Raw genomic sequence first — 22,206 nt, 5'->3', positions numbered from 1 at the left:
AGTTGCAAACATGGTTTTAACCTCTTAACTCCCGCTTGAACCGAGAGGATCTTTTTCCTCACGTCGTTAGATTTTTTTGTTGGGTATTCAACTCATTTTTGTAACTTTTTTGTCTTTTTTTTTTGTCATTTTTTGTCACATTTTTTGTCATTTTTTCGTCAATTATTTTATCACGTTTGTGTCATTTTTTAGTAATTTTTTTGGTCATTTTTGTAATTTTTTTGTCAAATTTTTAACACATTTTTGTCATTTTTTTTTTACATTTTGTCACATTTTTGTCATTTTTTTGGGGTCATTTTTTGTCACATTTTTTCATTTTTTCGTCACTTTTTCATCAATTTTTTTTTCATTTTGTTTGTGACATTTTTGCCACTTTTTCATCAATTTTTCGTCACTTTTTTGTCAATGTTTTCTCACTTTTTTGTCACATTTCCATCATTGTTTTCGTCTCAGTTTTGTCGCTATTTTCACAACTTTTTCCCAGAAGCTTTTGGACTGGGGGTAAAGCCAAACTGGAGAAAATGTGCTCGGTTCAGGTGGGAGTTAAGGGGTTAATGGGAATAGATTTTACCGTGTCAAAGACGAAACACAAAACTGTCCTCCACATTTTGATGAAAAGTGTGTCAATCGCGGTGCCATCGATTTGTTGAAAGTGAGAGCTTGTTTTTGACCGTTCAGCGGCGGCAGGAGGAAAAAAACAAAGTTGTAGCAAATGCTGCCGAGTGGAGCCGGTCCGACTTTCCCCTTTTTGTTTGGATTTGGCCACTTTTCAAACCTGCTGTGTCGGTATTTAAAAGCACGGCGAGCAACTTAACAGCAAGTACTTACTTAGCCTCTTAACCCCCGCCTGAACCGAGCCCTTTTTCTGCAGTCTGGCTTTCCCTGAATCTAAAAGCTTCTGGAGCAAAGCGTCAAAACAGTTGTTAAAAAGGGACAAAAAGGGACGAAACAACGACAAAAAAGTGGCGAAAATGAAAATGATGTGTCAAAGAGTGACTACAATGCGGCATCAACGCAAGGAAAGAGCTCAGTTTAAATGAGTTTTGTAGGTCTGAGGCTCTACAGGCTGTGACCTTTTGGATTGCACAAAATCACGGTGCAGAGGCTTGACCCTCATCTTGATCACTGACCAGTCATAATGAGCGAAAGAGGAAAACGCGGGAAAGGACTCGGAAATGGAGGTGCCAGGCGTCATCGCAGAGTCCTCCGTGAAAACATCCAGGGCATCGCGAAGCCCGCTGTCCGCCGTCTGGCCCTGATCCGATCTACGAGGAGACCCGCGGAGTGCTCAAGGTGTTCCTGGAGAGCGTGATCCGTGGCGCCGTCGCCTACGCCGAGCACGCCGAGAGGAAGACCGTGACCGCCATGGACGTGGTGTACGCCCTGAAGAGACAGCGCCCTGTACGGATTCAGAGGATAAATCTGAAATCTGCAACTGAAACACAGCAGCCACCCACTAAGCGTAAAGATGCGCTTCTAAGGATGGTTTTCATACTCAAGAAGATTTATTCATTTATCACAGGATGTGTAGTTTTTTGTGATTTTCTTTTCTTTTCTATATATATATCATTTGGATTTTCTTCCCATGAGTTCATTTTGTGTAGAATACAGTTCTACGCTAGAACACCTCAGTGCTAACCTAGCTTCTTGCTCAAAATCTGGAGACGTTTCCCCAGGAGCGCGATGGATCTGCTCCTGAAAGGTTCCTCTGAAGTTTGAAGGATGAGGCAAATGCAGACGGTAAATTTCCCTTTTGGGACAAGCAAGTCTTAAATGCCACGACACATACATTAAATGCTGAACTGGACTCGGCTGTCTCTTTCCTTTCTATTTTTAATTCAGCATGACCAAAACCTTTAAAGGAACAGGCCACCGTTTTAACATACTGAGATATGTTCTTACCTTAGCTTTGACGAGTTCTTTAGGACCTGTCTGGTCTTCACCCGTGCCTTCAGTCACGTAAACACAGCGCAGACGGCGTTAGCATTTAGCCTCTCCCTCTCTCCTCTATAGCTCCAAAACAGGTCAAGATAGAAGCTACCAAGCTCTTCCACGTTTTCCCTATTTAAATATGGTTACGTGAAGTGTTCCACTACAAAGTATAATCACACAAAATTAAACAATGTGGATTTTCTAAGCGGATAAAAGGGGGAACTATATTGTAAGGCGTAATAATACCAGGAGTAGTTCGAAATCCACGCAGTAATCTTCACTTTACTGTGCGGATGCCAAACTACTCCTGGTATTATTACTAGAGAGGGAGAGGCTAAATGCTAACGCCGTCTGCGCTGTGTTTACGTGACTGAAGGCGCGGGTGAAGATCAGACAGGTCCTAAAGAACTCGTCAAAGCTAAGGTAAGAACATATCTCAGTATGTAAAAACGGTGGCCTCTTCATTTAAAGAGAGTATAAGTTATGTCAGTAATGATTATACTGTTTTTTCTTTTTGTTAGGCAATACATTGAGAAGTGGTTGTAGCGGCCACTGCACCATATAGTACCACCATTACCATATTTATATTTGCATATACACGGATATGAAAAGGTGCCGAAAATGTGGTAACAACGCAAGGAAAAAGATCAGTTTAAATGAGTTCTGTAGGTCTTAGCTTGTAGACGAGGCTGTGACCTTTTGGATTTGGGTAAAGCCGAACTGAAGAAGGCTCAGGGGTTAATAAAGTCACCATCGTGCCCTGGAAGTTCTCCCAAAAGCACATTTGACCCAAAAGAACTCATTGTGGTAATAGCTTAAGCCCAAACCACCCGATGTTCATTCCCACCACTGTCCACAATGGCCACTAAAGTCCATTGTTTAAGTTTGAAAATGTACAAAATGATGATGTGTCCACTTTTATTGTCCCTGAGCTTGACATGTTGAGCTTTATCCAGCCGTGCTCGCCCAAACCCATCCAGTGAGCAGATATCTGACATTGTAATTGTCTGTGCGAGGCAAAGGGCCCGTGACCCTCTCTCTGCTGATTACTGACCCTCACTCCTAATGCCATCGGAAAAGCACTAATGCGGCTGATTAATGGCTTTCATCTTGTTGATTAGCAGCGAGGCCGTGTGCGTCGGACGGGCTGACACTCTCCGCCGGGGACAGGGGAGTCTGTGTCAGGCTGTAGGCGGCAAAACCACTGATAAGTGAGTGGGTGATTGAGTCGGACTCCTCGGTGCTCAGGTGAGGACTGGGAAAGCAAGGTCAATAAGCGGTGCAAAGACCCGTCAGAAATAAAGGCATTAAGCGCTTGAACAAAACGACCCCGCTGGTATTACAGCGCAGAGGACACAGAAGCACAGAAGACTCAATCCAGAAAGGCTCCAGTTCAAATACAATGTTCTGATGATCGATACAGACGGCAACGCTAAGTCTGTTATGGAAATGATTATTTTTATTTATTTCATTTAGCCAAGGCAAACTATAAACACATTTCGCATCCACAAATAATGCCAAGTCAAAATTGGGTCCATATGGATGTTTTCACGTAGCAAATTGTCCGGTAGATGTGAAAAAAGGCAGCACTGGAAGTTAGCATTAGCATGCAGCATCAAGCTAACATTAGCATTCCCTGTTGTATTTTGTCTCTGTGTCTTTCTTTGGTAGAGAATGTTTCTGTATCTGTTGGATCATCTTGTTTTAGCCAATCACAGCCAACTCTCAAAACACAGCTATTAACACAGTAAGTGCCGCATTGTTTTGGGGATTTAGCTGTAAAGTTCAAATATCATTTTTCATGATATTTGAAGCACCACAGCGTGTTCTATAGCTATGGACACATGCTATGGTTTGAAAGACGATGTGCCTCGGTTTCTGAGAAATCTAAGCTAAACAGAGGCTAGTGGAGATAATTAGTGTTTTATGAAACACTCGGCTTTCTGATTAACTCCTCTCTGCTCCTCTCTCCTCCTCTCTCCTCCTCTTTCCTCCTCTCTCCTCCTCTCTCCTCTTCTCTCCTCCTCTCTCCTCCTCTCTCCTCCTCTCTCCTCCTCTTTCCTCCTCTCTCCTCCTCTCTCCTCCTCTTTCCTCCTCTCTCCTCCTCTCTCCTCCCCTCTCCTCCTCTCTCCTCCCCTCTCCTCCCCTCTCCTCCTCTCTCCTCCCCTCTCCTCCTCTCTCCTCCTCTTTCCTCCTCTTTCCTCCTCTCTCCTCCTCTCTCCTCCTCTCTTCTCCTCTTTCCTCCTCTCTCCTCCTCTTTCCTCCTCTCTCCTCCTCTTTCCTCCTCTCTCCTCCTCTCTCCTCCTCTCTCCTCCTCTTTCCTCCTCTCTCCTCCTCTCTCCTCCTCTCTGCTCCTCTCTCCTCCCCTCTCCTCCTCTCTCCTCCCCTCTCCTCCTCTCTCCTCCTCTCTCCTCCTCTCTCCTCCTCTCTCCTCCCCTCTCCTCCCCTCTCCTCCTCTCTCCTCCTCTCTCCTCCTCTTTCCTCCTCTCTCCTCCTCTCTCCTCCTCTCTGCTCCTCTCTCCTCCTCTTTCCTCCTCTCTCCTCCTCTCTCCTCCTCTCTCCTCCTCTCTCCTCCTCTTTCCTCCTCTCTCCTCCTCTCTCCTCCTCTCTGCTCCTCTCTCCTCCTCTTTCCTCCTCTCTCCTCCTCTTTCCTCCTCTCTCCTCCTCTTTCCTCCTCTCTCCTCCTCTCTCCTCCTCTCTCCTCCTCTCTCCTCCTCTCTCCTCCTCTCTCCTCCCCTCTCCTCCCCTCTCCTCCTCTCTCCTCCTCTCTCCTCCTCTTTCCTCCTCTCTCCTCCTCTCTCCTCCTCTCTGCTCCTCTCTCCTCCTCTTTCCTCCTCTCTCCTCCTCTCTCCTCCTCTCTCCTCCTCTCTCCTCCTCTTTCCTCCTCTCTCCTCCTCTCTCCTCCTCTCTGCTCCTCTCTCCTCCTCTTTCCTCCTCTCTCCTCCTCTCTCCTCCTCTTTCCTCCTCTCTCCTCCTCTTTCCTCCTCTTTCCTCCTCTCTCCTCCTCTTTCCTCCTCTCTCCTCCTCTCTCCTCCTCTCTCCTCCTCTTTCCTCCTCTCTCCTCCTCTCTCCTCCTCTCTGCTCCTCTCTCCTCCCCTCTCCTCCTCTCTCCTCCCCTCTCCTCCTCTCTCCTCCTCTCTCCTCCTCTCTCCTCCTCTCTCCTCCCCTCTCCTCCCCTCTCCTCCTCTCTCCTCCTCTCTCCTCCTCTTTCCTCCTCTCTCCTCCTCTCTCCTCCTCTCTGCTCCTCTCTCCTCCTCTTTCCTCCTCTCTCCTCCTCTCTCCTCCTCTCTCCTCCTCTCTCCTCCTCTTTCCTCCTCTCTCCTCCTCTCTCCTCCTCTCTGCTCCTCTCTCCTCCTCTTTCCTCCTCTCTCCTCCTCTCTCCTCCTCTTTCCTCCTCTCTCCTCCTCTTTCCTCCTCTCTCCTCCTCTCTCCTCCTCTTTCCTCCTCTCTCCTCCTCTTTCCTCCTCTTTCCTCCTCTCTCCTCCTCTCCTCTCCTCCTCTGGACAGACACAAACGTTATGGGAAGAAGTCAATTTTCAACAACAACATTGTTGACACGTTTGAAACTCTGCGTGTTATCGATCACTTTTTCGCATGTGCTTTTTAACAGCCTGGTTCTCGGATTGAAGACTTTAACAGGATGTTTCTCAGACGTCCTTGGACCGATTTTAACCATTGAAAAACTCAGAGAAATTTTACAATCTCAACTGTTTCGATCCTTCCATGCTTTGTCAAACACGCTCCAGAGAGCGAGAGAGAAGTGTCGGGTTTACAGCTGTTCGCTGCGCAACACCATGGCCCCTCGGACTAAAAAAAAAGAAAAGAAACACAATAATATATATAAAATGTCCAGATCGTGAGTTTTCACAAGTTTTTAATTGTCAATTATTTCACTTCTGTTCATCACAGAGCTACCAAAATCACACATAAGGTCTATTAGAGTGTCGCAAAATTCGTTTTTCTGTTTTTGGCACTCAACGCATGGAAGCAAAAAACGTGTTTTTGGCACTCAATGTGTTAAACAACAAAGCACCAGAACAATTTAATGTTTAGTTATTCGTGTTTGTAAGCCTGTTTTTCCGCGGCCCCCGCATGTTGTTGTCAGCTAAGCCTGCCCACTTATGTCAAACGCAAACGCATCGATGGATTCTAGATGGATGTTTGTGAAACTTAAGATTCAGATCTCGAGATCTCGACTAAGATATTTCAAAAAGGTGTTAAGGTTAGAAAACCACAACACGGCTACTTTTCTCCCTTATCCTGTTACCTGCCACCTTTACCCTGAGGTGGCAGGTAACAGGTTAACATCTTAGTCACTGTTTACGATGCTTATTTAATGACGTTTTGTCGATAGTGAGCAGTCACTTTTTCAGAAAATTTGTGCAGACTGTCTATCTGAATGTTTGGTTCATGTTTGTGTTTTCCTCCCAAGGACTGTCCTCTCCTAAACTGACAGTGTGTCGTCTTTCTTGGTGCTGGACTTTGAGATTTTTGTACATACAATGCCTCATTTTTAAATGAAATCATCAAATGACAGAAAACTTGCAATACATTTTTGTCTCATATTCCAGCCAGTAATCTACAGCGAAAGTTTCAAATTGATTTCTCTAAACTCTTTTTTTCCCCCCATTCACCTGCAGCGTTTCGCCGTAATGACTTTCCCCGCTCTCTCGTGAAAGCGGCTTGAGAGTCAAACCAGGTCAGAATTTGTACTTTTTGAGATTCATCAAAGAGAATATTTGTTCACTCCCAATAAACAGCTCCTTTCTGCTGGATGGAAGGAGCTCCGGTTCGGGGCCGCGCTGAACTGCCAGAAGTGATTGCAAATTTCAAAGAAAGAACATTTCAAAGTGAAAAATTGGCCGTAGCAATGGCTGAAAATCTAACAGCGGAATTGGCCCCTTAAAAACCCTGCTTGATCAATGTGAAATTTGCAGATGAAATAGATAAAATACATTGTGTAGTCATTTTTACAGGTGCCAGTAAGGATTGTACATTTCTCTTTTTATATATATATATATATATGTGTGTATCTGACTTCAAGGCGTACACCGAATTAGAATAATCCAGATAGCACGCTTTAGCTGGTGACAGATTTGCTGCTGCCTAGAGCTGGAGAAAATTGGCTTTCACGGCAGAGCGGAATTTGAAAAGTAAGAAAAAAAAGAAAAAAAATCCTTGAAAAACAGCAGACAATTTTGACATTTTTGCTGTGATGCATTCAGGGGCTGCAAGGGAACTAGGATACTTTCTTTGTGAGAGAGAGAGAGAGAGAAAGTTGTGTTTTAAGGCTCATGGCGCTTTGGAGTTCTCTGTATATCTGGAAATAGATAGAAGATGCCTCTACTGTACTATGTGATCCGTTAGCATGGTGTTAGCTTACAATGGAAGCTTGTATAACATTTGAAGAGTATTTAATCCCCCGTGCTGTCAGTGGAAAAAGCTCCTCGCAGACTCAGGGTTAGGGTATGGGTCCGTCCGTGGGTAACTTGAGAGTGGTTCAAATTGTCGAGTGCGGCTACGATCAAGCTAGCTGAGTGAAGCTACTTCCTGTTTATCTCCGACAACACCTCATGCGATGTAATGTATTAGAACTGTGCTAGATCTTACTTACAGCTTTCCAATCAAGAAATACATTGTTATTACGCTATTGCTAATAAGCTTGCTTTGTTTGCTAACTATTTTAGCCACACATTCTCACAGAACACGACCACAAAATAGGTAAGCGTTTGCTGATGCTGTGTGTTGGAGGCCATCTTGAAACTTGGAGTGTACCAAGTCACAATGAACTGAGGGGGGACACTAATTGTTACAACTTCATTCTGTTATCCTTTTTTTGTTGAACCTACTTCATATGCACTGATCATGGTGAGCTAAGTTGGAGTTATGTTTGCTTTGCTTGGTTGTTATGATAATTTTGCTAAGTTTAGTATTTTGTGTTCCCTCTTATGATGACATGGTTCGCTCCATTTAAGCAGCCGTGTTTCTTTGTTGCAGGTCAGTTTGTTTTGAGTTTAAGTTGGGCCCAGATTTTTGTCAGTTATAGTTTGACTTATTTTTGTAAGCCTTTGTCAATGCATTTTTTGAGTACATTAAAATACGTAATTTTTCTATTTTTAACACCTTTGTCCCTCCCTGCCTTTTAATTGGTCCATTACAGAGATCCTTTCGTGATGAGTAGTAAATTCAGCAGGATAGCATTCGTACAGCATTCGTACAGCCTTCGTACAGCATTTGTACAGCATTCGTACAGCCTTCATACAGCATTCGTACAGCATTCGTACAGCATTCGTACAGCATTCGTACAGCATTCGTACAGCATTCGTACAGCATTCGTACAGCATTTGTTCAGTATTCGTACAGCATTCGTACAGCATTCGTTCAGCATTCGTACAGCATTCGTACAGCCTTCATACAGCATTCGTTCAGCATTTGTACAGCATTCGTACAGCCTTCATACAGCATTCGTACAGCATTCGTACAGCATTCGTACAGCATTCGTACAGCATTCGTACAGCATTCGTACAGCATTCGTACAGCATTTGTTCAGTATTCGTACAGCCTTCGTACAGCATTCGTTCAGCATTCGTACAGCATTCGTACAGCATTCGTACAGCCTTCGTACAGCCTTCGTACAGCATTCGTACAGCATTCGTACAGCATTCGTACAGCATTCTTACAGCATTCATTGAAACACGTAGAGCCGGAAAGTTAATTTTCGTACGTGTAAAAGCTAGCGATGCCAAAGAAAAGTCGCACAAACTCAGCCAATCCACGCTCCAGACCTGGGACAGCACCTGCCGCTCCTCAGGTGCTGATGTTGTTCTTCCTCCTGCAGTCGTTCCTCTTGATGTTCGGGAGTCGAAGCCAGAAGAGCCGATGAGTCGGGGGAGAGCACGGTGGAGCACGACGTCTATGCGTGTTGCTTATGCAATTGTTTTAATGTTTTGACAATTTCTCAGAGTTGCAAGACGAATTTACCCACGGGTATAAATAAAGTAACCTAACCTAACCTATGCTCCGCCTCCAACCCTGTGCGTGCGGCAGTCGGTCTTGTCCACATTCGCCCATTTCTTGACAGATTTCTGACAGAAAACTGATTCACAATGACCCACAACAGCCCAAGAAGCAGTGAGGGACACACATTCGTGACCGTGCATGATAATTTGTAACATAATCGCAGCAGTTTTGATTCTATTAGCTTACTTGTATTGATGCAACTGTGAAGCACTTTGAAGTGCCTTGTGTATGAATTGTGCTCTACAAATACACTTGCCTTGCCTTGCGGTGCGTGAACCCCTTTACCGTGAATCATCAAATTTCACTCACATTCTTGATCCTCGGCCACAAATGTGGATTCGTGGCATTCGTGACTTGTCGTCATTATGTGTAAACCCAGCATGAAATATGACAAATGTGTGTGTTCTTCTGCTTTGCTCGAGTGGGGCTTCTTCTTAAACCAATCAATGTGTGTCCGCAACCAAGGGTGACCAGGTCTGTGATAGGGATGCACCGATACCACTTTTTCTAAAACCGATACGAGTACGAGTACTTGGATTTAAGTACTCGCCGATACCGAATACCGATACGAGTACAAGGCATTTTCTTCAACATTCTTAATTTTTCCACAGCAGATTGGTTTGTAATTAGTTAATTTACTCATGTACATTTCCTTAAGTGAAGTAGGCGACACATTTAAGAGCAGTTATATTAGAATTGTGCTGATGCCATTTATTTATTTTTTTATTTTCATTCAATACAATTTTTAATTTGTATTGCACTGTCCATCATAGACAGAAAAGCCCATGCCTGTGCTTTACTCATTTATGTATTTTTATTTAACAATAGTATTGAGATGTTGCTTAAATTGTCTCTTTTCGTCTTTACTTCAGCTCCGTGTGGATTTTCTCGTGTGTTTTGTAGTAACTTAGCGAGTAGCTACAGCGTTTTTATTGTTCTGCTGCAGCTCATTTTCGCTCAATATAAACATGCTGTATGTCTTTCTTTTGGATTTTCTGAGGACTTTTTAGTCGCTGGGTTAGTTTTTCAGATGAATAAACTCTTGGGCTTAAAACGGCGTCAGAATGGCCAAAACTGCGCTAGCCGCGAGTTAGCAACGTTAGCCTGCATCTTGTAAACACTGCAGACGCTGCAGCTCTAACGACATTTAGCTCTGGTTAAATCCAGCACAGACTCTGATTTAGAGAGCGCAGTCTGTAATAAAGTCAGCTCTATGTGGAATATTGTATTTCCACTAAAGAATTCTCCAGTTTGTTGCTTCTTCTCTCCTCAGCTGAGAGGTGCGCCTCGTAGGTGCGCTGGACGCACGTTAAATGGTATCGGTTCCTGGTATCGGGACCTCATGAATGAGTACAAGTACGAGTACAAGCATGTGGTATCGGCCCGATACCCGATACTGGTATCGGTATCGGTGCATCCCTAGTCTGTGAAACTGAAAAGTAGGACAATTGAGCTCAAAGGTGGGACATCATTGAAACCTATGGAAAATAGGCTATTTAAAAACAATGTTACATTAAATCAAAAGTGTACAGAGCCGTAGAGGTGTGGGTGTTATACAATATTGGCTATCAACCAATATAATGCAGATACAAGGCTGACATCTCTGGAACCGAAAGTGAGAGAGACTTTTCTGCATTGGAAAGAGCTCAGTCAGAGCCTTAAAATGAGCCCACAGCTCCCTAGGCCTCAGGGCTGAGGAATATCGCAGTGAAAATCAGTCACAAGTGTGTAAACCTCGGAGGCATGGATTGTAATTTCATGTTTTATGTTCCAGACTTTTTGCGTATAACTTTGTAATCCTAAGAGATAGAGACTTCTCTGCTGATTTTTGCCTCTCAAACGAGCTCCCTCTGAAGCACCGCTAAACATGAATGTCCTGAATAAATCAGCCCTATGCCCCTGCTGTCACACTTCAACACAGGATTCTGCATGAGTGGGCGGCCAATCAAAATCCAACAAATCAGCCATAGAAAAATCCATATCGGTCGCTTCATCATCATCATCATTCGTTCTTCATCCAGACACAAGGTATAAAAACGGGACTGCCCAGATGAGTCCAACAGCAGAGGCGGGTTCTGGCTCAGTTCAGCTTCACCAAACACCAAAACTGACCATTTTCGTGCATAAATTCTTTGAAGACATAGATCTATTCGCCACAGCTATACTTGATACGCCCGGTTTCAGGTTCAGGAGTGATTCGTGGTGATAAAAGAATGCAGTTGTTACATTTTTGTCAACAGCCGCCACAGATCCGGAGGCAAACTTCCCCGTCCATTGGGCGATGACGAGTGAAACACAGTCATCCCGAACCATTACCGTTCATGGAGTCAAAGGGAAAAAGATGAAAAAGAAACAACAGCTTTTTTTGTGAACTAGACTTCTCTGAATAAAATGACACAATAATCAGACCTATTTTTCTTGTCCGTGAAGGGAAATTACGAGGCTAAGTGCAGAGCCGTGTTGTTTTGCCGCTCGGTTCGCTCAAAAACACATTGGCAGATTTCCCCATTTCTCACAGATTTCATGCCAAAAGTAGATTGCTTATAATCACGGCTCGGCTTGTGAGTGGAAGAATATCTACATGAACTGGTGCAGCTTTGGCACAGGGTTTGACCAGAGCGCGCCGATTGACCAAGTTTACATTGTTTTGTCCTTTGCTGTATATTAAAAGAGGACATTTATGTAAAAAGACTATCTGCACCACTTTTAAAGTCTTTTTATCGATCGTGAACTACCAGCGTCACAAGCGGCGCTCTCAAACATAATGTGAAACGCTGAAGAGTTTTTAGGCACGATCATTTGTGTTCATCTGAGGGAATCGGTTTATTTATTTACTTTAAGGAGACAGAGGATCATCTTCAGAAGTCTGGGCAGCAGCAGTATGACAATCACGTATCTACAAGAGCCTCCACATCCAGGGAAGGCAGTGGTGGGGCAAACGAGTTGGTGTGTCACTTTTATTTCAAAGAACTCTCCAAAATCAGCTCATGATCAAAACACAGAGGAGGAAAACCCACAGTTTATCATGACCTGGTCTGTCTGCATTAACACATTGAGTGACAAACACGGAAAAAAAAAAAAAAAAAAATACTAAACTAGACACTCTAATACACCTTATGTGTGACTTTGGTAGCTGATGAACAGAAGTGAAATGAATTACAATCAAAAAGTTGTGAAAAGTCATGATCTGGACATTTCATGTATTGTTGTGTTTCTTTTCTTTCTTTTTGTCCAAGGGGGCGTGGTGTTGCAAACCCAACATTTCTCTCGACAACAACAACATTTCTTTGAGAAAGCAGAGCGTCTGCCCATGGACAGATCCAAACAATTGAGATTTTAACGTTTCTCTGAGTTTTTGAATAGTTAAAATCGGTCCAAGGACGACTGAGAAACATCCTGTTAAAGTCTTCAATCCGAGAACCAGGCTGTTTAAAGGCACACACCATACAGTGTTAATTTTGACAACATATTTTATTTTAGTTTGAGTCTTAGTCTTTTGACTAAAATGTAATTTAATTTTAGTCAAGATTTAGTCAAAAAAAACTTTTCAATTTTAGTCTAGTTTTAGTCGACTAAAATTGCATGTCAATTTAGTCGACTAAAATTAAGACTAATTTAGTCGACTTTGCATTGATAATATTGATTATAATCATATTTAATCTTGTTCCTCTGCTTCATGGAGCTGCTCCACATGAACAAAGCTCAGAGCTGATCCTTTGGCAGAGAATTTACATGATCTGAGGCTCTTTCAGACGCTCAATACAAGTTTGGATGATTTTAGTCTCTCCCTTTCATTTTTATTAAGTCTTATTTTAGTCGACTAAAATATCTGGACATTTTAGTCATAGTTTTAGTCTCATGAGAAACTTTTAATTTAGTTTTAGTCCAATTTTAGTCGTCAAAAATAAACACTGATGCCATAAAAAGTGATCGATCTGCAGCAACAAAAAGTGTCAACAATGTCGTCGTTAAAAATTGACTTGAAACAGAGATATTTAGGCCTTTGCCTCTTCCCATAACGTTAGTGTCTGTCAAGAGAGGAGGAGGGAGGAGTTAATCAGAAAGGAGAGTGTTTCATAAAACCACTGTTATAACACAGAATATGCTGTATATAAATCATATAAAACAAAGGCCAGAAAAATTGAAAGTTAAAGTATTGGAAAATCATTTAGAAATCTACTGTATCGATGTCGCTCCCACTAAAAGATTTTGCATCTAATTGTTTGGCCTTATTTTTTTATTGTATGTATCGGTCAAAAAACGTATGGTTATGTCCCTGATACACACCCCATCATTCATTGTCAGTAAACAATGTAAAACCTCAGGTACAGGGCTTTTAACTCCTACATTACTGGCATCAGTGCAAAAAAAATAAAAAAAGTAACTTCATAGCACTCTCCGGATCACCGTGGGAAAGTACCCAGCAATTTCATCACTTTCACCTACAGGAATATCATATTTTAGTGCAAATCAGCAAAAGCAGAAACGCTTTGCCCCACTGACCTAAATACTAAATAAAAAAAAATAAAAAATTCCTCCATGACCGTAATACCGCTCAAATAAACCCGATATTGCTTCTAAGCTTATTTGGTGTAAATACAGTAATCAGGCTTAGAAATAATTTGGCTGCCCTTGCCGTCGGAAACAGGGATTATCTCAAAGCACGGCCAGACAAATAAGCCGGTATTCAAAACGAACAGCGGAACTTCAAAACTACAGTAGACGCCCGGACAATGAGAGCAAACATAGGGGGCAGATGATAAACTCCCATGACCCCGCTCTGCAGCCGGGACACTGGACCCGAACAACACACACATCTCTGAAAGTGCAGAACGTACTAGACAAACACAGTTAACACAATTATATTCAAGATTTTGCTAAACAATTTCCCCAGATTTCTTTAGTTTGAACATTTTGTGATGTTTATAGTTTCACTTTCTGGAAACTGACAGGAAGTGACATAGATAGAGGCGAACAATTTGGAAACGAGTGAGTCAAACTGCTCTGGAGCTTTACCTCTGTCTACAGTGGGTTGCATAAGTATGGGCCTCTCTTCAACTTTTCGACATTTTGCCACGCTATGGACCAATAAACATAAATATATTTCATTGAAATTTGATGTGAAAGACACACACTAAGTGACACACAATCCTCAAGTGAAATGAAAATTATACATGATTTAGATTTAGTTTTATAAATAAAAAACTGAAAAGTGGGATGTGCTCACTTTCCTTTTAGTGAAGAAGGTTTCCTGATCAGAAGTTTCCTGATGATTTCTGAATGATCACATGTTGATCCAATGACTAAACAGAGTCTACCTGTGTGTAAATCTAATGTCAGTTCAAATACAGCTGCTCTGTGATGGTCTCAGAGGTCTGTTAAGAGACTATTGTGGAGCAGAAGCATCATGAAGTCCAAGAACACACCAGGGATAAAGTTATTGAAGAAGAAGATCTTTATTTATATAGCGCCTTTCACAGACATGGTCACAAAGCGCTTTACATGAGACTATTGTACATTCACTCCATACTCGGTGGTGGAAAACTACGTTTGTAGCTTCAGTTTCCCCTGGGGGAGACTGTCAGAGGCGCTTTCGAGACTACACACGTCTGCGCCAACGGACCCTCTGACACCACCACACATTCACTCACACACATCATTCATCCTGGCCTATTGTGCATGTTTTTAGTGGTAGGGGAAACCGGAGTACCAGACACAGGGAGAACATGCAAACTCCACACAGAAAGGCCCCGTGCAGGTGGGAATCGAACCCGGACATTCTAGCTGTGAAGCGAGAGCACTAACCGCTGCGCTACCGTGAAGTATAAAGCTGGGTTAGGTTATAAAAAGATTTCCAAAGCTTTGATCATCTCTCAAAGTACAGTTAAATAAACCATCCAGGAATGGAAAGAGTCTGGCGTCACTGCAAACCTACCAAGACCCGGCCGTCCTCCTAAACTTACTGACCGAACAAGGACAGCACTGACCACAGCTGTTACCAAGAAGCCTGTGATGACCCTGGATGAACTGCAGAGAGACACAGCTCAGGTGGGGGAAACTGTCCACAGAACAACTATTAGTCGTACACAGCACAGATCTGGCCTGTGATCAATCAGAAATCATCAGGCGTCTTCTGAAGGCAAATGTTTCACTAAAAGTTTAAGGGGGGGGGGGGGGCAATACTTATCACTGTATGTCGCTCCCTGTCCGTGGTTTAACAGTTGAAATATTTCTTCTTTAAACCTGCTGCTCTGACTTACAACTGATGTTATCCGTCTACATAAGTCATATTCTCAAAAACATTCAAACCTGTCGTCTGCACTTTCAGGCAAGACTCTGCAGTTGACAACTTTTTTTCATATAAAACACAGACCAAACTTGCGCGTATTTGCAGAGATGAAATTTAAATCATGGATACAGCCAGGTTTAAACTGATGCTTTTATACTGGTGAAATATTAATTTCACATATTTTCTCTGGAAGATTTGGGATCTTGTTTAGTTTCTGAATAAGCTAGTAAAATAAAAATAAAACTTTTTTTGTGGTTCAAAGCTCAAGGCTAGAAAAAGTCCCTCTGAAAAAACCTTCAAAAGTGTTGTTAAGTCCAAGATTGGAAAGTGTGGAGTCTGTATGAACTTCTAAAGTAAAGAAAACCCTATTTTGAGAAAACTGGTCCTATAGTTTTACATTGTCGGCTCGCTAGCGGACAAAACGTGATCAAATGAGCAACATTACATTAAAATAAAGAGGTTAAGGGAGAAAAGCACCTGCAATGTCTCGCATTAAAGTTAACTTGAGAGAAACAGGCCTAAGTCTAACAAGCTAGAAAACACAGTTTGCATGACATTATTAAAGCTTTGGCTCGGCTGTGAAAAGTGTTTTGTGCGCCTTGACTCTGAGGAGTGAACGTGACCTATCATTACCTCCACGACTGCAGCCTTTGTGACTTTCTCCTCGCGTCAGTTCCATTCGCTCTCCCGCTGGTTTGCCTCCCCGAGTGTTGGAGGCCAGTGCAGCGGCTAAAGTCCCTGATGTAGCTTAGCGATGCATGCTGCTGCAGGATCCATAGCTCCAGCCAAGTGTGACAGTCTGTTAGAGCGCTCGGAGTGTGTGTGCGTGTGTGTGTGTGTGTGTGTGTGTGTGTGTGTGTGTGTGTGTGTGTGTGTGTGTGTGTGTGTGTGTGTGTGTGTGTGTGTGTGTGTGTCAAACAGGCTTTCCTCCCCGCTCCGAGACGACTCTGACCTGAATCGGAGCGTTAAATGTATAGAAATAGAGGAACTGTAAAAGTCTTCAATATAACACTACAGCCGTGGTGTCGCCTGTAAATATTTATGCACCTCATTTATTTACAAGTTTCATTTATCTTCTCCTCCTCCTTTACGACTGTGAGTTTAAAAAAACATAGTAAAGCTTCGCAAAATTTGTCGTCAGATCGTCCCAGTCCCGGTCTAACCCTTTTTCATACTAACTATGACTCTGTACATTGTAGTACATTGTACTTCTGGACACTTTGGTCAGTTAGTGATGGATTCCTGGTGGTTTCTCTTCAGTTTTTAATTTTTTTTTCCCGGTCACTTTGCTTCTCGTGAGCCTGTTGTCTGTTGTTAAAATGTTTGATGCTTCTATGGCCGCATCTGAAGCAGGAGCAAAACAATTTGATTTTATTTGTATTTTATTTGACCTTTATTTAACCAGGAAAGCCCTACTGAGATTAAGAATCTTTTTTTCAGGGGAGTCCTGGCCCCAGAGGAGAACCTATTGTACATGTTTTGGTGGTAGGGGAAACCGGAGTACCCGGAGGAAACCTACGCAGACACGGGGAGAACATGCAAACTCCACGCAGAAAGGCCCCGTCCTGGTTGGAATTGACCCCGGGACCTTCTTGTTGTTAGGCACGAGCACTAACCGCTATGCCATCGTGCTGCCATGGTAGTTATACACTGAAATATCACAGAGGACTTTTTAAAGTTTCACAGAAACATCTTGAACGTGTCTGACACTACAGTGTTTTAGGTTGTGGCCGACACAAAGAAGGCTTTTGGAAATGGAACAGACTCATTCTCTGTTTGTTTCCATCTTACATACAGTAAAGTCATCTTTGTAATCCAGATGTGCTGTGTTACAATATTATATTTGTTTTATTATAAGTCTATAATTTAAGTCTGTTCTGATTAAGGTAGCTCTGTGTCAGACACAGGCCCCGCCCACTCCTCACACAGTATTGGTCAGTGTAAATTGTCATAATCTGAGTTAGGGACAGGTGAGTTTTTGTAAAATTCCCCAAATTTTCGACCTAAAGTTCCAGAAATGTAACAAGTCCCAATATTTTTCTACATTTCAAGCTGACCACCTATGAACAATGTGTGAATCCTGCACATGATTCAGAGTGTGGACCTGCTTTAACCGCACCTCCTCTCTTTACAAACACCGCCGTCATCTGGGACACTTCAGTCCAACAGCTTTTCAGTTTTGGAGTTTGAAAATGTGAATTAACAATCAGAGTGGCCTATTGGCTCTTTAGACAAGGCAAATTTATTCATACTGCACATTTCATGCACATGGCAACTCAATGTGCCTCACAGCAACACATGAAACACAAACATAATAAAAAACACAATAAGACAAGATACAGCTCTTAACAATATGTAAAAATACAAGTATGTATATATTAAAACTATTAAAAGTAGCTACAATCAATTGCCATAAGCAACAGTAAACAAGCATGTTTTCATCCTGGACTTAAACACAGTCATGCCTGAGGCCTGTTTCACATCCTCACTGAGACTGTTCCAGACTTTTGCTGCGTGAAACTGAAATGCAGCCTCACCGTATTTAGCCGTGTCTCTGGGAACCACCAGGAGCCCCCTCCCTGAGGATCTCAAGCACCGAAATGGTTCACACGGCTCTAACATGTCAGCTATATACTTTGCTGCCCGACCATGAAGAGCTATTTTAAAATCTATTCTCTGAGCAACAGGAAGCCAGTGCAGAGACCGGAGCACTGGACTAATGTGGTGGTATTTCCTGGTTCTGGTCAGGACTCGAGCCGCAGCATTTTGAATTGAATACTTCAATTGTCTAACAGCTCATTTAGAAAGTTCAGAATGTTGTGATGTCACGTGAACGCCACATATTTATCACACTGCTTGTAGTTAATGGCATATTGGGAATATACTTAACTCGCTGAACTACAATGGAAAATTTTATAAAAGTTCCAAATAACTGACCCAACGATCTCAAGGACCTACAGTATAAAATGATGCTAAATTGACTTTTCTCTGCGGTCCGAGCGCCCTCTGCTGGAAAGCGAGGCTCTTGTGGGCGTAGCAATTAACTCTGCAAAAAGCAAAGTCCCAGCTCGCAGCGTCGGGTCAGCACTTGTTTTCCATTAACAAGCCCTCACGCCACAGCTATAGCGGCGCACTATCTGCCCGCCGCAGCGGTGTGGAGCCCATATTTCTGTGTGTGATTTGAACGCTTTTAACGAGGCCGGGCATCGCCTCCTCCACGCGTTTCCTTTAAATTACCTTCATAACGAACGGCCGCCATGTTTTGTGCCCCTGATGGGCTCCAGCGCCGGTGCTGAGGGGGCAGGATTTCAGTTGAGAGATAGCCCGGGACCCACTGAATTAGCCACAAATGATCGGCCAGTGTGGGGGAACTCCGTCAACAACGCCCAAAGATTTAAAACATGAGAAGAAGTAAGGAGGAGGTTCTATTCGAGTTCCGAAGGGTGGATTAATAGATGCATCGATTTGCCAATGTATGAATGGCCAAGGCGTGAGAGGGCCCGGACATCGAAGAGACTATAACTTATTGAGATCGAGACGGAAAACACTCTCAAAACGGCAAAGGGACAGAGACGAAACGTAGAGCCCTGAGCGTAATTTGGCTTGGGGTCTGGCTATAAGAATAAAAGTAGCACGAGATTAAATGATGCTGGGCATGTGGAGTGAAGAATAGACAATGTGACCACACGCGTGATATACGTCACAATGTCGGCCTTTTCCACACATGTGCACGAGCTCATTACAAAGTTAAAGTTTTGCCTTTAACCCTTAACTCCCACCTGAACCGATCACATTTTCTCCAGTTTGGCATTACCCAAATCTAAAAGCTTATTGGGGAAAAAAAGCGTCAAAATGCAGCAAAAAAGTCCCAAAAAGTGACAAAAATAGCGACAAAAAAACAACCGAAAAGCAACAAAAATGAGACAAAAATGTGACAATAATGCAACATAAAAAGGTGACAAAAAGTCAACAAAAATTGGACAAAATGTGACAAAAAAGTGACAAAAGAGCAGCAACAAAGTGACAAAAATTGATGAAAGTGCAGCAAAAAAGAGACAAAAATGTGACAATAAATTGAAACAAAAAAGCGATAAAAAGTGACAGAAAAACCCAACAAAAAAGTGTCAAAAGAGCGGCAAGAAATGAAGAGAAGTGCAACAAAAAAGTAGCAAAAAAGTGACAAAAAGTAACAAAAAAAGTTGGGAAAAATGAGAGGAAAAAAACATAAGCATATTGACAACAACGTGGCAACAGCGCGAGGAAAAACATCAGTTTTGTGGGTCTTAGCTTTCAAATGAGGCGTTCCTCTGGCCTTTAGGCAAAGAGGAGAGAATGCATTCGGTTTAGGCGGGTGGTAAGAGGTTAGTGACGTCTGGGGTCCGAGTCCATCCCTCTCTCAGCGCCAGTGATAATTTCGTCGACTAAAATATTTAGTCTTAATTTTAGTCAAAGTGTTATTTTTGACGACTAAAATTGGACTAAAACTAAATTAAAAGTTGTTCATGAGACTAAAACTATGACTAAAATGTCCAGATATTTTAGTCGACTAAAATAAGACTAAATAAAAATGACTGAGTGAGACTAAAATCATCCAAACTTCTATTGAGCGTCTGAAAGAGCCTCAGATCATGTAAATTCTCTGCCAAAGGATCAGCTCTGAGCTTTGTTCATGTGGAGCAGCTCCATGAAGCAGAGGAACAAGATTAAATATGATTATAATGAATATTATCAATGCAAAGTCGACAAAATTCGTCTTAAATTTAGTCGGCTAAATTTACTTGCAATTTTAGTCGACTAAAACTAGACTAAAATTGAAAAAACAACAACAAATTGACTAAATCTCGACTAAAATTAAATTACATGCTGCAGCTCACAGACAGGACAGGAGCAGGAACAGGAGCGGAGCTAGCACAGGCAGCAGAGGGACCGGGGCCCCACTGGGAAACACTAACACCTGGCTGTAAATAAAAAAGTCCATACATGATGCCAGCTCTAAATGTGTGGGCTATAATAAACAACGGTCCCACCACGTCCCCAAAATCACTATCTGGCCACAAAAAGGTCACGCGCTCTGTGATGATGCATGGGTTTGAACTTCACTGAAAACACAATAATCACGAGAAGCTGCCGCGCTCCGTAATGCAGCTCAATGGGGGACGGCTAACGGCTAACTTACAAAACACAGTCATGGAAATGTGCTTGAAACTCTCACCACGTACTGAAGTTTGACCTTAAATAAGTCGAAATTTCAGGGATGTTGTGTCCCAAAGTGCTAGATGGAAAATCCTAAAAAAAAAAAAGCCAAACGCAGAATGAGTTTTAATTGAACCCCTGCCATGGCCCTAATTGGTTATGCGGCACTTTGCTGAGTTGGCGGTTTTGTAAATGAGAGATAGCCCTGGACGGAGGACTCCACATTATCCACAGACGGAGCGTTGTTGGTGATAGAGGCTCTCTCTGGAAAGGCGGCGGCGCCCGTGTGCAGGCAGGTTTTAATTAATGAGCTGACAGCGTGCCACGAGCCTGACGCGGCACAAACCAAGTTCAAAGGAAATATAGCTTTATGCGCCGAATGCTAATTGTCGTCTAAACAGTCGGGGAAAAACAGATTTGAGAGGAGGGCTGCGCCGAAAAAACTGTCGCAGTGAAACCATGCTGTGTGCAAGGGGCCGTCCATCCTCAGCATTGTTTTATTGGTCGTTGTTAGCGAACAGGTTCACACCAGGGGCGGACTGGCCATGTGTCCATCCTGGAAGAGCACGGAAAGGGCCACTGGCTCTGGGGCCACCGGTCCCGCCTCAACCGAGCTTTACCCAAATCTAAACGCTTAAAAAGAAAAGCAGCAAAATAGCGAGAAAAAAGAGGATGAAAAGTTAAAAAAAAAAAACATGAGAAAAACACGGACACAAAAAAAACTACAAAAATGTGAGAAAAAATGATTAAAAAAACAATAAAAATATGACAAAAATGTGGAGAAAAAGAGGATGAAAAGTTAAAAAAAAAAACATGAGAGAAACACGGACAAAAAGAAAACTACAAAAACGTGAGGAAAAACACGACAAAAAATGATGAAAAAAATAATTTAAAAAACAACAAAAATATGAGAAAAATGTGGCGACGTGACGAAAAGTTTCCGTCGCTTTTGTAGGTCTTAGCTTTCAAATGAGGCGTTACATTGTTGCTCTCCAGTCGAGAAGCTTTTAGATTTGGGGAAAAGCCCAGTTTAAAAAAAAAACATGAATCTAAAAGGAATTCCGTGGAGTATGGCGTGCCACAAGGTTCAATTTTGGGACCATTATTATTTATTATTTATATTAATGATTTTGCTTCTGTTTCTACGACCACCTTTCCCGTTCTTTTTGCTGATGAGTCCAATAAAAAAAATAATAATAAAAAGCCGAACTGGGGAAAATGCACTCGTTAATGTTGAGGCGGGGGGTAAAAGCTTAAAATATGTATTTGTGGAAGTGTCACAATTACGCTAATTTGGGCCAGGCTGGCCAGAGTCCAGGGCTGTTTTTCAGTCCCAATCCGCCCCTGGGTTCACCACTAGGAATCCTGTTTCTGGCCTTGGGATGTAATGTGTAATAAAACCGCATTCTGTTCAAATGTTTTTGTAATAAAAATGGATCACTGAACACAATCAAGCAGGTCGCAATACGTTGTTGAATACTTCGCTCATCCTTTATATGACATTCACACAGTTTACTAACCATTGTTAACATGTATGAGCAGGTTAAAGGAACAGGCCACCGTTTTTACATTCCGAGATATGTCCTTACCTGAGCTTAGACGAGTTGATACGTACCTGTCTAGTCTTTGTGCCTGTGGAAGAGCTTGGTAACTTCCAATTTCACCCCGTTTGGAGCTATAGGAATATAATGGGAGAGGTCAAATGCAAACAACATTTTGGGTCGTATTGCGTGACTGAGGGCACGCACAAAGACCTGGCAGGTACGCATCAA

At 42.7% G+C, this 22,206-nt stretch overlaps 2 protein-coding genes across 2 annotated transcripts in view; one reads left to right on the top strand and one right to left on the bottom strand.

Moving 5' to 3' along the window:
- The window catches only part of fstl4 (follistatin-like 4), a gene marked incomplete at its 5' end in the record, with an annotated part of 455,018 nt that overhangs the window by 257,865 nt on the left and 174,947 nt on the right, over window positions 1-22,206 (bottom strand). The gene's annotated exons all lie outside the window — the stretch shown is intronic.
- LOC306970425 (histone H4-like) lies at window positions 1,139-1,420 on the top strand (the record flags this gene model as incomplete). Its single annotated transcript, XM_079566404.1, is given in 3 exon segments — window positions 1,139-1,261; window positions 1,264-1,397; window positions 1,399-1,420. Coding segments are annotated over 3 exon segments (279 nt in total).

This window comes from Gobius niger (assembly GCF_951799975.1).
Source record: "Gobius niger genome assembly, chromosome: 11".
NCBI classification, from domain to species: Eukaryota; Metazoa; Chordata; class Actinopteri; order Gobiiformes; family Gobiidae; genus Gobius; species Gobius niger.
Note: the sequence above shows the minus strand (reverse complement) of the source record. Positions and strands in the feature narration are given on the sequence as shown.